The sequence below is a fragment of the Coenobita brevimanus genome, chromosome 108, assembly GCF_032717465.1.
Source record: "Coenobita brevimanus isolate Jiangsu-jjx chromosome 108, ASM3271746v2, whole genome shotgun sequence".
NCBI classification, from domain to species: Eukaryota; Metazoa; Arthropoda; class Malacostraca; order Decapoda; family Coenobitidae; genus Coenobita; species Coenobita brevimanus.
Window position 1 is genome coordinate 10,865,032 of NC_137061.1, and position 16,723 is coordinate 10,881,754.

General features: G+C 40.2%; 1 protein-coding gene across 1 annotated transcript; it reads left to right on the forward strand.

Annotated features, from left to right (window-relative positions):
* The first annotated feature begins 4,018 nt into the window (after positions 1-4,018).
* LOC145417003 (uncharacterized) lies at positions 4,019-16,404 on the forward strand. Its single transcript, XM_080285852.1, has 5 exons — positions 4,019-4,045; positions 5,954-6,106; positions 9,895-9,963; positions 10,174-10,263; positions 16,234-16,404. Exons 1-5 carry the CDS (start codon positions 4,019-4,021, stop codon positions 16,402-16,404), a joined length of 510 nt encoding a protein of 169 aa, XP_080141978.1.
* Positions 16,405-16,723: the final 319 nt, after the last annotated feature.

The following is a 16,723-nucleotide window of genomic DNA, read 5'->3' on the forward strand; positions in this document are numbered from 1 at the left end:
GCAGCTGGCCTACGGTGTACTCTGGGCTTGTACTGATGTACATGAGCAGCTTGCTGGTGGTGGCGTCTGCGGGTCTGGTGTCGCTGATGAACGGCACCACCATCCTGGCCGGCGACAGGAACACCGCCGCCATCAAGCTGGTGGGCGTCATCCTGGCCACTGAGTGTCTGATCAACGCCTGGGCACAGCTGCTGGCCTCTTTGGTGTCCAGCCGGCGTGCCTGCCGCCTGCTCAACTCGTGGTACAGTCTGGTTGCTTCGGCGGGGCTCGACCCATCCCGTGGACTGTGGTGCGCCACGCTGCAGCACCTTGCTTTCCTGGCAGTGTTCTGTGCCATCTTCCTCACCATGACGGTGCTGGGCCGCCCGGCCACCGTCAGGAAAGTACTGGACGGTATGGCCATGGGCGTGCTGGCCCTGCCTGATCCATCAAAGGTGAGTCACACAGCACCAGTGGCTACCAGAACCAGCAAAAGTTTATCGACAGTTCCCTGTTAACACTGTGTCCTGACTTCCATATTTCCCATTCCTTCTCGAAAGTCAGAGAGTAGGCCTATACTTCCTTCTCAAAATTTGTGTGTTTCACAATGGTGTCACAAAGCTCATTTAACACCCACCTTCGCCATAACCGGTAGAGAAGTGTGGGCCAACTTTTACCTGTGCGAGTACAGCACTGTCAGGGAGATTCAAGGTCACCACCAGGCCCGCTGAATGCAGGTTGGGGACCACACAGTGGCTGATTAACTGATATGAATAGCATTCATATAATCGCACATGACACACAAGTAACATATGACTCAAAGCCAAGCATTTTCAGTCATCATTATCACTAAAAGTTTGTTAATACTGTTGTTGTCGTTGCTGTGGCCCTAGGCTTATTTAAACGTGAACCCTGTGGACTACAGGCTGAAGTTGCCTTTCACTTGCAGTTCATCATCTTAAGTTGCCTTTCTCTTGCAGTTCATTATCTTTCACTCGGGGGACAGGTAGGGAGCTGAGGGACGTTTGCAGTATAATCACTCGGCTAGGTCGGTGTCAAGTAAAGATATCTTTCCAGCACCACCAAAAGCTTGTCAAGCGGGCTTACATTATTTCCTCATAGTATCCCATATTCATCTAACTCCTTTTTCAGTATGACTTTTATTGCTTGTTGTTTTCCCGATTGTTCTCCGGTTTTCTTTTGGTGAATTTCTCGTGTACTGTGACGGAGGAGTCCCGCTATAACCTGCCCGGTACCAGTTTGTCAGTTTCTGCCTTCATTAGGTATATACTATACCCTATATACTATACCCTTTTTACTATAACCTGGTCAAAAATTGCCATGTCTCGATCTTGAACACTGAGTTGTAGGAATAAATTAACGACAGAATATGATGCTAGTCAGGAAGATGTGCAATGGAAAGGATGTAGAGCTAGGGCACTGTCTTTTTTCTACCATTGAGCTACGTGAAATAAGCTGCTAAAGGCCGAAAATCTGGACAAAATTAGGATAAAAACAGTATAGTGGGCGTCATTACAACATCTTCGCCTTTACGACAGTCAGTGAATACAGCAATGAGCAACTGACAGACAGTGTGCAGTCAAGGCAAAATGGACTTCTTCTTTTTTTTTTTTTTTTTGTTAGATTGGTTCAGTAAGGTAGGTGGTCTAGTAGCGTGGTAAAGGTGTGGTGTTGATGCATGGCATCCTACAGATCTTGTGCTGTAGTAATTATATACAATAAATAGTGAAGGTACTGAATCGTATCATCTGCCAACGCCTGTTCTTGACGAAGATTATCGTCCTTTTTGCAGCCTATTCCCTGCAGCTCGATGACAGAACAAAACACTTTTACGGTTCTACACCTTTTCCATTTTAACCTGTTCATTCGTTACTCGCAGCTTATTGTAATGAGTTAATCTCTTGTTACAGCTCAACACGCAAGATGATTATGGTAATTTTAGACCAAGTTAAGATGAACAGAGTACAGTAATGATGGGTGGCAGTGTGTTGTGATACTTGGTCGTACTCTCTTTTCACATTATTTTTGGCCTATAATTGCCATCTCTCCAGCTTGGATGCTGGGTTATAACAATAGATTAACACAGGAATATACTGCTAGACACTTAGAGTACAATTTAAAGGATGTAGAGCCGAAGCATTGCCTTTTTCAGGCGCTGAGCTACGTGAAATAACTTGCTGTACGACAAAAATCTGGACCAAGTTAAAGTGAAAAGACATCTGTGGTATGTGCCTACTCATATATTATGTTTTTTTTTTTACTTTACATCAAAATCATGCCGAGAAAAACAACAGGCCTACAATATTGCACCTATCAACATATGCAGTTTGTCTTCTATAAACATCCCCCGGAAATTTAAAGTTTCTGAGCTATTAATCGACCTGGCGTCTTTACAAGGGGTCGGTATTGCAGCCACCGTTTTTAATGGGAATGTGTTAAAAAAGAAAAAAATGATCAGACCAAAAATAATTTTAAACACCTTGTTATCGAATTCATCCAACCTCATCCCACGGTACCTAACCTTGAGAGAGAGAGAGAGAGAGAGAGAGAGTGGCAGCCTACAAGTATGAGGACTCATGCCTAATGTAACAAACCCGATTAATCTAATTGAATTTTAATTGTTTTCCGAGGGATGTTTATGCAGTAGATGAAAAGTTCATAGAACTATTGGCACTATTACTTAGGGCTACTGTTTTCTTTTGGGAGGGGGGGAGGGGGCGCGAGTTTAGTCAAAAGATAAAAAATTACCAGTAATCCTTGTGACGTATATTACAGGTGCTGGAGATAGTGACGAGCATCATCTGCCTACACATGTTCTTCGTGTACAAGACTGGTCTGTTCTCCTTCACCACCTGCTGTGCACTTCTCACCAATGGAATCGTCGCTTGGAACAATCGTCTCTCCCTCGCTTTAGATGGTACGTTTATGTTTTAGCAGCGTTAAGAATGAGGCAACAAATATTTCTCTTGTCCTGAAAGGATTATAATCTTGTTTTAGTCTTACTACTGCCTCCCCTCACCCTTTGTGGTAAACTTTTCATTAACTGATTCTCATGCCAGTCTTAACTCCTTCAACCTTTAGGGGTGTTTCCTATGATGAATAAAATAAAATAACGTCGGCAAGAATGAAGAGCAAAGTAGGTCCTCGAAATGAAGGGATTAACAAGATGTTACTGTTCAAGAATGTCATGAAGTCAGCTTTATCTTAGACAGATCTTACATACTCTGATGGCAGTATTAGTAAACCTGAGTACTTGAAAGTGTAATAATGCCGCTAAGCTTTTACGATCATTTATGGTACACCTATAACCCACATTCCGAGTGTATACGGCCAGCAACGATACAGGATGATCAGACATTGGTCTGTCATCACTACATACATCAGAAATAATCATAAAAACGTTGGGCTTCTCCACACTTTGGAGCTTGCGGTTTTAATAATATGGCTTCGTGATTCCTTAACCCTTAAACCAAGGCCTTAAACCTCGGCTGACAGCCTATCTTTTTTGTTTTCTTTTTAACTCTGACAAACACCATATGATTATGCTCGCCACCGAGATACGTACTGAAGTCTAAGGGTTGGATTTTATTATCACTTGATATATTAAGGTCGATAGCAGGGAGATACTGTAAGTTGTCATGATGTAAACTTTTATGAAAAATACGTTTTGATCTAAACAATTATTGGTATATCAATGACATAGGACTATATGAAAAATGAAATGAATTATTAATGATATTATATAACAATCTCTTTATTAAGCTGAGGCTGACTGTCTTGTGGTGTGTTGTGGTATTATATAGAGGTGTGGACTGGCGGGGACCGGTCTGATGGAGGAAGTCTGGGTGAGCTGGTCGTCACACACCACCAGCTGGTCTCACTGGTCAGGGAGACAGAGACAGTGTTTGGTACCACGCTGCTCTGCTACTATGCATCTTCGGTACGTGCTACACAACACTCAAATATTCACTTTGCTGCTCTGGTACCTTCTGGAGCACTGCTACTGTGTGCTGCAAACATGCTGGTCTGTTACTACGCATCATTGGTAAATAATCAACTAGTCTTCTGCCTTCTTGTATATGATGTGTAAGTAGTAACTTTGCCTCATGGTAATCCATTCCATGTAATTGCTGGAAAACAGAGTAAAGATTTTGCTACATTTGCTGCATAATCACATAGTAATATATTCAGTAAATGACTGTGAAGGCACTTAGTGTACATTTCTTTGACTTGTCACTATATATATATATATATATATATATATATATATATATATATATATATATATATATATATATATATATATATATATATATATACGTACAGTATACAGTAGTCTTATAAGGTATGAAAATATTCTTGTGGGGAAATATATGTATAAATATGTATGCACACTGACGTCTTTTATTATATATATATATATATATATATATATATATATATATATATATATATATATATATATATATATATATATATATATATATATATATATATATATATATAAAGCGCGTTCAGTAAAAGATACGATTCCAAATCGGGGACCTGGTTTACTAAGAATTTCAGTCTCTCAGATTCCTTGTCATAAATCTGTTTTTGCTGGAAGGAGAAGGGAAATAGGGAGATTTTGTATTCTTCTTTTCTTAATCTTTCTGCAAAATTAAATAATTATAATAACGGTGAATTACCTCTCGTAATCAAGATTTGTTTTTGTAGGACGATGAGAGACATGGGAAGACTGTACTGTACTGTCACTGTGTTTCTTGAAAAAAAAAAAAAAAAAAAAAAGTAGTTACTATACTTCGTTCACTTTAAGTTGGCGGAGATTTTCGTCTTTTTTCAATATATTTCCCATAGCTCAGTAACAAAACAAGATAATTCCACGGCTCTTCGTTCTTTCCAAAGTTTCCTAATCTAGTGTTAGTAACTTGTTACAATTCATCAGCCAAGGTGGACATATTAAAGTTTTAGGTTATGTCAAGGTATACACTATAAATGAAACTGATTGCAAGTTTGTGAGTGTATCTGGATATAGGTGAAGGAGACTAGAGACAGCACAGTGTATTCATTCTAGGTATAGTGCATTTGTTGTGGTAGTGGTGTCAGGCAATATTACAATTAATTACTTAGAGGTGTAATGTGTTTGCTACAGTTGTGACGTCAAGTAGTGCAAACAAGTAACATAGGTATAACGAGATCGTTGTGGTTGTAGTATGGGTCATTGCAACAGGTTTACTGTACTTTATAATGGGCCTCTCATAGTGACGAGGTTTACTATGTTGTATTTGATGTGGTGTGCGTCATCATAGTGTTCCCCTGTCCTAACATTTTTTTTTTTTTTTTTTTTTTTTTTTTGAACAAGAGGCATTAGAAAGTTCTGCACTCTCCATGTCCTTCCTCCAAGTACAAATTTAAAACACTACACGGAATTGGTAATGTGTGTGAATCCTGTCCCCAGATCACCACGGTGTGTGCCGAGCTGTAGCTGGGTAATTAGGATTCGTGTTTGCAAGGAGAGCAACAGCAAAAGAATGATTTGACATTCTCCTTTCCTTGACCTGCCTCTTGAAACAAATCTGAAACACCACAAGGGTGATATTAAGTCTGTCTGTGGATTTTGCTCCCATTTCATAAGTGTGCACTGAATTGTGCCTGCCGTCCTCCCGTCTTGGCCAGGGCAACTGCAGCCTGGTGGAGGCTGTCCTAACAGTATAAACCATCTCTGCCTTCACTGACGTTATGGTGTCTCTAGATTTGCTACTTTTAGTGTTCTTTCCTCGTGACTATGATTTATTTTTGTATGAAGTCCACGAGATAAGGGAAGATCCAGTTCTCTTTTCCCTGTCCTTTCAGCTAAGACAAATCGAAGACAAAGAATGAACTTTAAGTAGGTCTGTAAATCTAAAACACGGCTCGGAATATATTTAAAATTCCTGGAGAATTTTGTCCTCAGATCATCACGGTGTGCGCTGAGCTGTACCTCTTTGCCTCGCGTCTTGGTTACGAAACATACAGCATAGAGGGCGTAGTGGCGGCCCTCCTCACAATTCAGACCATCGCTGTGTTTGCTGAAGTGTCCTTGGCCGCCGCGAGAGTCCAGGAGGCGGTAAGTGGATACGGATCTCTTAACAGAATAGTTCTTACCCCTTCAGTGCAGTTCAATCAATCAATCAATCATTTCCTGTGGCACCCCACTGGATGCATAGGGCCTTGATGAACTCTCTCCACCAATATTTGTCTCTTGCCATCTCCTTCAGGTCCCACCAACACTCCTCTCCTGCTTCTTTTTTCATTGTCCTCAACCAGGTTTCTCTCGGCCTACCTCTACCTCTTCTTCCTCTAGCAGTCCACTCTGGCACATCCTGTATTAAACTGCCTTCTTTTCTGTGTATGTGCCCCAGCCACTTCCAGTGAGAAGGTCTCACATATTCATTAACTGGTTCCACTCTCGTAATATCCCTTACTCTTTCATTTGTAACTCTGTCTTGCCCCTTTACCCCAAGAATCCTTCTCAGTATTTTATTCTCAAATCCTAATACTTTCTGATCTGTTGCAATTGTACTGTACCATGACTCATGCCCATAAATTAAAATTGGTCTAGCCATGGACTTGAATTTTCACTTTAGTATGTACCGAAAGCATATTATTATTCCAAACAGATTTCAGCATTCCAACAGCTCGCCAAGCCTGTCTAATCCTCTCCTCAATTTCACTGTTTAATGATCCATTAGATGATACAATCGTTCCCAGATATTTAAAGTTTTCTACATTCTTCACCACATTATTCCCAATTACACAATCGATTTGGTTCTCCACGTTCATATTAATAATTTCAGTCTTTCCACAATTTATTACCAATCCCATTTTTTCTCCTTCCTCCATCAGACAATCAAGCACCCTCTGCATCTCGTAAATACTTCCGCAAATCAGTACAATATCATCAGCATAGTCCAAATCCATCAGCTTCTTATTGTCTTTCCAGTTAACTCCTGCACCTGTTCTCCTTACAACCTTTCTCATAACATAATCCATGAACAAAACAAACAGCAATGGCGAAAGAACTCCTCCTTGAATCACTCCTGACCTAACTTCAAATGGATTACTCAAAGAACCACCCACCATTACCTTACAAAAATACCTTCATGCAGGCTTCTAATAATGTTTACAAACTTTTCTGGTATACCAAAGAATCTCATAATTTTCAACATAGCTCCACGTGAAACTCTATCAAACGACTTTTCAAAATCCACAAAACACTAAGTGGCATTTTCATCTCATTAGCTTGTTGCATTAGATGCCTTACAATAAAAATCTGATCATTACAACCTCGACCCTTTCTAAATCCCGCTTGTTCTTCTCTTAAAAACTTGTCAATTACTGGCTCTATTCTGTTTAACAAGATTATGGAAAAGAGTTTTGCAACTACAGGTGTCAAAGTTATCCCCCTCCAATTGCCACACACGCTTAGATCTCCCTTTTTTGGTATTTTTATAATCACTCCATTTTTCCACTCTTCAGTACAGTTATTTTTATTATTTTATTATTCGTTTCTTCAGGTGATTGTATTCACCTAAGAGATTTTCGAACTGGAAGGTTTAGACAAGGAGGCTGTGGGTAGACAATATTCTCTTCACAAAATAATTCTCAACATTTCCAGTCTAGTGACGAAATTTTATGGCTGCGGTGTGTGTGTGTGTGTGTGTGTGTGTGTGTGTGTGTGTGTGTGTGTGTGTGTGTGTGTGTGTGTGTGTGTGTGTGTGTGTGTGTGTGTGTGTGTGTGTGTGTGTGACCAAATTAACGCAGAAAAAAAGCATCCGATTTCAATCAGTCTTGAGAATATTTAGTCAAAGGTCAAAATTACATAGCAAGGTCAAAGTTCTCATGTGCGTGATGGTTAACAAAATAACTTGAACAGTTTTGCTCCAATTATAGCCAAACTTAGTGAATGTGTTGAGGGTCAGCAAAGAAGTATATTGTTTTTTTTTTTTTTTTTTTTTTCTTACAACAATAAGCCAAAAGTTAAGGAACCTTGGCAAGGTCAATTTAAACAGTTTTACTCCGATTTAGACCAAACTTTGTGGGTGGGACGATATGGCAAGAATATAAGGATTCGATGGAGAGAACGATCAGTGAATTATCAAGGTCACAGGGAAAGGTCAAATGCCAGGAGGCAAGGCCCCCCCCCCCCCGTGTCTGTGTGTAAACAAAGTAACAAAAACACTTTTGATACGATCTGCACCAATCTTGGTGGAAGAAATTAGCGTCAACCAAACGGTTGACCTATATTTTTAGAACAATAGGTCAAAGGCCATGGTCACGTGGCAAGGTTAACTTAAATAGCTTTTGTCCGATTTAAACCAAAGCTTGTGTGAGTGTTCAGGATCCAATTATCAAGTGCTTAAAACACAGAGAAAATTCAAAGGTCAAGGTAACATGGCAAGGTCAACAATTTCGACCGTATTTCAACCAAACTTGGTGGGGCAGGGGGGGGGGGTTCATGGTAAAGCAAGGATGAAGGGATTCGATTCTGAGAACAACCGACGATGGTCAGGGCAGTCATATCTATGTTCGGCATTTAGACCAGAGGTGTCAAACGGGTGGCCCGCGGGCCACGTGTGGCCCTCGGAGAGGAAAAGGGTGGCCCGTGATGACTTAAGAAAACCTATCAGTCCAAATCCTGACCAACTTCTGCTGTGGAAACAAAGTACCTAGAGTGCAGTGAATAATGATAAAGCCCTTTAATTCTAATAAACTGATGTATTTCATGTTTTATTTCTGTTTCTAGAATTATACTTAAATAAAATAGTAGAGACAGACACCTCTTGTACAGTAAAATTACACTTAAAATTAATTTTACTCATATAAAATACAGGCAATGAAAAGGGAACAGAAAATTATGATGATAAATTTATACGTGCAAGGCACCTTCATTTGTTTTCTAAATAAATATATTGGAACCCTCTTAATGTAGGCAAAGATAGGCCTCTCCTACTAGGAACTATTATTTTTATTTTATCTCAGAGAAAAAAAAATGTGGATTGGAGGGGAAACTGAAAATGTTGTTAATTAAGACTTGGGATGTAAATTTTTTTTTTTTTTTTTTAATAATATATATCTCACTTCACAATGTCCTCCCTTTATATACCTACGCTGATTTCGAGAACGTTATGTAGACTTGACCCTCAGACGATCAACAGAACTGAGGTGTGGCACTTGGGAAGGACTGAGTTTGACACCATTGATTTAGACCAATTGGTGGGAGTGCAAGTACTGAACTCTCCTGGTGCTCCTTCCTTTTTCTTTTTCTTTTTCATTTTTTTTACACAATGAAGAATTTCATTTACCATAGTTTTTTTTTTTTTTTTTTTTTTTTTTTCAAAATGGAGGGGTTAGGTATATCCTTCACTAACCCTTTACTGCTACAGATCCTTTCTAATTTTACTGTATCCAAGCAATTTTATTTAACTTGATAAAGGCTTTCAGCAGTGAAGTGTTAATGAAGACTATATCTAACCCTCACCACTAGGAAAAGCCTCTCCATAGATAATAAAGTCAGGAGGCAGCTGCAATAATATACAAAATATGGTTAAAATGTAGATGCAAAACATAGTAGTCAGGTTTCACTATTTTATGTATCTGTGGCAGCCCGGACGAGACCCACTCCAGGAATAGCCTCCTACCTGAAAAGAGAATGACAGCCAGAATGAAGCGTTACTTATGCTGGTCAAATACGAATGATATAAGGATGTGTCGTGGGGAAAGTGCAAAACAAAGTCGGAGTGTTTTATTGGCAGTGTGTGTGTGTGTGTGTGTGTGTGTGTGTGTGTGTGTGTGTGTGTGTGTGTGTTTGTAACGCATGAAAACTAACCTCCTTGCCCCCAATTTACCACACAGGCTGAGAGAAGTATCGACATCCTGAGGCGAGGCATTCCCTTCGACGCTTCAGACGAGGATAAATTTCATGTAAGTCCGTGCAATAAACTGGTATTATATCTGTTATAAAATAGTAAATACATCAAAGTAAAACACATTAAATGCAGCTCTAAAGAACCATAAATCTATCGTATGGTATCGGTTATAAAGGCTCTGATATGCTTGTGTGCGTCTCCCGCTAGGCCCACAAAGCTGACCGAATTATTCTTTTGCCGAATTGTTCTTTTCTTTTGTTTACAGAGGGACGAACTGATCACGTCCGTCAATGGCTCGTCTATCCATATTTCTGGTGGGAAGTATTTTGTGATTAACCGACCCTTCATTCTTACGGTCAGTGGAGACGAGAGAGAGAGAGAGAGAGAGAGAGAGGGAGAGAGAGATCTACGCATATAGATATGTGAGCAAGAAAGAAAACAGAAGATATATGAGAGAGAGAGAGAGAGAGAGAGAGAGAGAGTCCCGGAAGCTGTGTATATACAACCTGGCCACATTACACAACACACCAGATTAAAGATCAACAAGGAAGAACCTTCAGGGGGAGCAACACCCGCGCAAAACAGCTGGTTTAAGGGATCAATATTTGACAAAGCTCTGTGACCTTGATCCTTGACAAATTTCCCTCAAAATCGAATTACTTCATTCTTACCTATAGCCCGTAGCCCAGGGGTCGGGGAACAGTGGTAAATTACCCCATCTAAAATTTTGGGACTAATGCGTGTGGTGTGAGAGGCAATGCGTGCGGTATATTACTGATTTTTCACATAAATGATGTAAGTTTTAGTGAACAAGATGTAAAACCATGTATCATGATATTTGTTGCTTAACCACCGTACTACTGACATGTGTACACAGACGTGACTATTTTTAGGAGCAAATTGGCTTGTTTTTTGTTTATGTTGAAGTCTGGGGGTAATTTTGTTTTATACAAATAAATTTTTCGGTAATACCCCAAAAAAGTTCCCCGGCCCTTGCCTTAGCCAATGTTGTGCTCACTACCTGTTGAGAGTAATGGCACTATCGCCACCACTACTTGGATCAAAATGTAGTGCCACAATCGTTACAGCCACCTTTTTAGTATATTAGTGCACTACCTTTACTCATAGGCGTTACCGCTGCTTAAAATGTATACTGATTTTTTTTTTTCCAGCAAGTATATACCGACACGTCGTATTGATGCTTATATCAGTAAAGTAGGCTAGTTATCCCAAACTCAGGTTATTGATTTCATTTACTAAGACTCAAATAACATTTATTGTACATTAATTTCGTTCACATAAGTTACCAGATTCCTGAAAGTTTATTACGAAATTAGTTTCTTAATTAAGAAATCTAAGTTTGCCAATTTAAACATACAATATAGATCAGAAGAAAAGTTAACGTTGATTGTAATCGTTAACGATACTCACAGAAAATACAATATATTACAGTACCTGGGATGAAGAGAGGTCATGATCAATAGAAACACTTGCATACTCCTCCGCAGAATTAAGATTAATACCAAATTGTGTTGCTTAGCTTTTAAAACTCATTATCAAATTTATCACAGTGTGCTTATGAATAATATCAGATGCCAAGCCTACCAACGGTCCACTGGCGTAGGGCGTGCACCCTCCTGAATCGCATCTATAGCAGCGCAACTAAGAGTAACGAGTAGTGTTAAGAATACCTCAGAAATGTAGCTTTGCAATTGTTTCACCTCTCTTAATGAAAGGCAGTGCACCACAGCTACTCACCACATTAAAAAACAAAAAAAAAAATGTTGACTTTGCCCTTCTGTGACCTTGGCTCCTGAATGGTTGTTCTCAAACTGAATATCTTTATCTTGGTGTTAACCTGAACTCTTCCACTAAGTTTAGTCTACACTGGATAAAAACTATTTAATATGACTTTGCCATGTGACCTTGGCCTTTGACCTATTGTTCTTTAAAAAAAAAAAAAAAAAAAAAAAAAAGTCATCCTATTAGGTGATCCTCAACTCCCCCATCAAGTTTGATCCACATGAGGTCAAAACTGTTCTATATAATCATTTAATTCACACTCAGATGGGTCGAACTTTGACCTTGCCCTACGGCATTGACCTAAGTCTGTCCTCGGAAATAAGTCCCTTCGTTCTTGCCTGATTCTTAACCCTTCCGCCAAGTTTGTTATAAATACATCAGAACTATTAGAGGTGACCTTGGCCATTGACCTTTGACCTTACCATATGACCTTGACCTTTGTCTTATTGCTCTAAAAATTAGTGCATTATCTCCATAAAATTTGGTCTTAATCGGATAAAAATTGTTTAGCTGACTTTGCCGTGTGACTTACAACTCTCAAAGACAATAATTTTACTCCTTGCCAGACCCTCAACCCTTCCACTAAGTCTGCTTAAAAATCAAAATAAAACTTTATTTCGTTAATGCACACACACAGACACAGACACAGACACACACACACGCACACGCACACACGCGCGCACACACACACACACACACACACACACACACACACACACACACACACACGGATCGAACCTTGCCCTTGTCCTATGACCTTGGTCTTGGACGGATTATTCTCAAAATTTAATGACCTCATTCTTGCCTTACCCTCAACTCGTCCCCTACGTTGGGTCAAAATTGGATAAAAAGATTATGAAGTTGATTCCACGAGGTCACTGTTGAATCTAGCCCTGTAACCTTGACCTTTAATCTATTGCTCTAAAAAAAAAAGAAAAAAAAAAGCTTTTGCTTGTTTGGTTAAAAGGAACAGAAAACTTGTTGACTTATTCCGTTCACACACAGACAGAAAGGCAGACCGACAGACACTCTGAACAAAACAAAACACTAGCTCTCGCATCGCAAGTACAGGTGTAACAGACATAGTAAAACCTTAATTTAACCATTTGTCAAATTTCTGTGACGAGTGTAATAAAAAAATCTTATAAACAACAAATGGTGTCAGGCACAACAAACCTTGCCCGACGGCAGTTATTTTTTCAACCGTTTTCAAATTATAGCCCTCTGAAAATCCGTGATCTTGTGTTTGACCTTTCAAGGTCACTCAGGGTCAGGGGTCATGGTGCCAAATGAAAGCCCATATTAGACTTCCTATATTTTGATAATAAATAAATAGCTCTAATTTAAACCAGTTTCGAGGTATAGCCCCCTGAATATCCGTGACCTTGAATTTGACCTTTCAAGGTCATTTAAGGTCAAAGGTCATGATACCGATTAAAAGCCCCATATGGGACTTCCTATATCTTGAGAATAGTAAATATCTATTTCTTTAACCAGTTTCGAGTTGTAGCCCAGTGAATAACAGTGGCATTGAATTTGACCTTTCAAGGTCACTTAAGGTCAAAGGTCACGATACCAATTAAAAGCTCATGTGGGACTTCGTATATGTTGATAATACTGTTGTAAATATCTATCTGCAACCAGTTTCGAGTAGTAGACCCCTGAATATCCGTGACCTTGAGTTTGACCTTTCAGGGTCACTCAGGGTCAAAGATCTCGGTGCCAAATGAAAGCTCAGATGGGATTCCTGTATGTTGATGATATTAAAAATCTCTCTATCTTTAACCGGTTTCAAGTTATAGCCCTCTGAGAATCCGTGATCTTGATTTTGACCTTTCAGGGTTACTCGATTACCTCCAAAATTTAATCACTTTCTTTTGGGACCGGTACCACGTATCTTTTGAACGTTTCATGTAATTTCATACAGCCGTTTTTCCATAATGTTGGTAACAAACAAACGAAGAAACAAAAAAACGACCAAAAACAATACCTCAGTGGACTCCTTTCGGGCCAGGTAATAACAACCAGGAACATAAGCCTGTGTCTGTTTCCACCTCCCAGTGAAGCACATACAACCCCTGGAGAGTCACTCCAGCCAAAGGAACCAACCAACATCATGGAGAGACGGCTCCCCCCATAATGTTGCAACCTGTTACCCATGTTTAATATGCTGTATGTACTTAGATGTTTAATAATTAAACTTTGACTGCAATCTTGAAGGCTGAAAATTAATATGCTTGTCCTCCGGGAAAGCCTTGTTTTCACCCATCCATCAACCTAATGTTGTCTCAGCAGCAGCAGGGCTACTTAGCAAGTTTCCGTACAAATACAAGGAGAGGCACACGTTGTAACTTTTACTGTTAGATAGTAGTAGTAGTAGTAGTAGCAGTAGTAGCCGTAGTAGTAGTAATGATGATGATGTTAAGACGGCCCAGCATTGCCATAAACTCGAACCAGCTACCCACATGAATTACTGCCATTGTGACCTGGAAGAATACATTTATGCAGTACAGACATCCCAATAAAGAGAAGGTAATTATGAGAAGATATACATGTGATGGTAACTCTCTCTCTCTCTCTCTCTCTCTCTCTCTCTCTCTCTAATACTGTTATGATGCTCTCTGCTAATTCCCTCACACACAAAAAGTGTACTCACTTCACATAAATGTGTGTGTGTGTGTGTGTGTGTGTGTGTGTGTGTGTGTGTGTGTGTGTGTGTGTGTGTGTGTGTGTGTGTGTGTGTGTGTAAGACAAATACGTTTGAATATGTGCTTCATCTTGGCTATATAAGTAAGTATATATGAATACATGTTTTATTTTGACTGAGCACACAGACTAAGAAGTTGTATGCGGCCTTCATGGATTTGGAGAAAGCATATGACAGGGTGGATAGACAAGGATTGTGGAAAGTATTAAGAATATATGGAGTAGATAAGAAGTTGTTGAAGGCCGTGAAGAGTATGTATGAGGGTGCTAAGGCTGCAGTTGCGTGTGGATAGTGAACTAAATGAATTTTTCTATTTGAAGGTTGGATTGAAACAAGGATGTGTCATGTCTCCATGGTTATTCAGTCTGTATATGGATGGAGTAATAAAAGAGATACACGATAGGGTTGTGGATGTTTGAGCGGCTCTAGTGAGAGAGGGCAGTGTTTGGAAACTCCCTGTACTGTTGTTTGCAGAAGATACTGTGTTGTTAAATGAAAACGAATGGGAGCTGCAAGGCTTGGTGGATGTGTCTGGGAGAATGTGTAAGAAATGGAATCTAAAGGTGAATGTAGGGAAGACTAAAGTTATGGTCTTCTAGAGAAGCGAAGTCAGTGAATGTATAGTGAGGTTGGTTGAGGAGGAAATGGAAAATGTGAGTACGTTTAAGTACTTGGGTAGTGTCATGAGTAAGGATGGAAGTTTAGAGGGTGAAGTGCTTGAAAGGGTACAACAAGGAAGAAAAGTTGCTGGTTCCTTGAAAGCAATGTTAAGAAACAGGGAAGTGAGCATGGAAGTGAAAAAGCTACTACATGACAGTAATGTGATACGAACTCTAGCGCATGGAAGTGAAGCTAGGACCTTGTTGGAGGGACAGAAGACAAGAGTGACAGCAGTGGAAATGAGTTATTTGAGAGGAGCATGTGGTGTCACTTGGAAAGATAGACTGACAAATGGGGAAGTGAAGGAGCGTTGTGGTGTGGATATGGATGTGATAGGAAGCGATAAGAGAAACACCCTTAGGTGGTATGGCAGTGTGGAGAGGATAGAGAGTGAGAGACTGACGAGGAGAGTGTATGTGAGTGAGGTGGAAGGGGGGAGAGGGAGGAGGAGGCCAAGGATGAGATGGAGGGATGGAGTGGAGAGGTATATGAGAGGGGGGGTGTGAGCTGAGAGCAGGGCAATGAAATGGCGGGGGACAGGGTGACATGGAGGTGATTTGTCTGTGGCCACCCCTTACGGGATTAAGGCGTCTGGCAATAGATAGATAGATAGACATAGAGTATCAGACTACTGTAATAGACTATTAACAGATTTGAAGGCCTGCCCTCAATCCCCTCAGCCCGATAACTTATTCTTCAGTCCACCACAAGACGACTTTATTCATCCTGAGATAAACTTTCCAGACCAGGAGTGATAGAGCCTGCATTAACCCCTTCAATACGAGAGGTCTTAAATGTTATATAAAATCCTCTGAAAGTATCAAGAATGAACTTTAAAATATCTAACCTTATTCAAGGGGTTGATCCAATAACATATTTTTATGCCTCATTGTTGTTTACACCAGACGGTTTGATCCAGATTAAGTTAAGGCCGGGGATATCTTTTCATTTCGTTCTTGCCATCCTCTGACGAATTTATTTAGTTTAGGCGAGACTTTTCAGACTGCAGGGGTTAGCTATGACGTTCATAGACCCATCGGAAAACAAAAAGATTTTCCTAAATAGATTAAACTCGTCTGGAAGCAGCAGGAATATATTCAAAAGGACGTCCCTCTGAAGCGAGATGTTTAGAAAGTGCTTCATTTTCACCTACAGGTGATGAGCGCAGTGACCACGTACTTCATAGTGATGCTACAGTTCCTCCTCCCACACCACCAGCAACAACAACAACAACAGCAACCTTCAGCTGTCAACTTCACCCTGCAGGACAATTTCAGTCTTAGTACCACCTCACTCAACCTCACGGCTGCACTTAACCTCACTTAGATCTGACGTAACCTTACTTTAATCGATTCAGCCTCACCAGAACCTGACACACTCTCACCTTCACAGATCAACCTCACTCTGCAAAAGGATTTAATCCTTGCCGCCTCCTTACTCAACCTCACCTTAGGTGCACTCAACCTCACCTTGCTTTAATGTGGCCTTACTTCATTCTGATTCAACATCACTCTCACCCTCACCATCCCCGTCAAATAATACTGCAGGAGGACTTCAGCTTCACCGCCATGTCATTCAGCCTCGCCTCGACCTCACTCAGCCTCATTGGACAAGCAAGCTTCTGCTTCACCAGGACCTCGCTCAA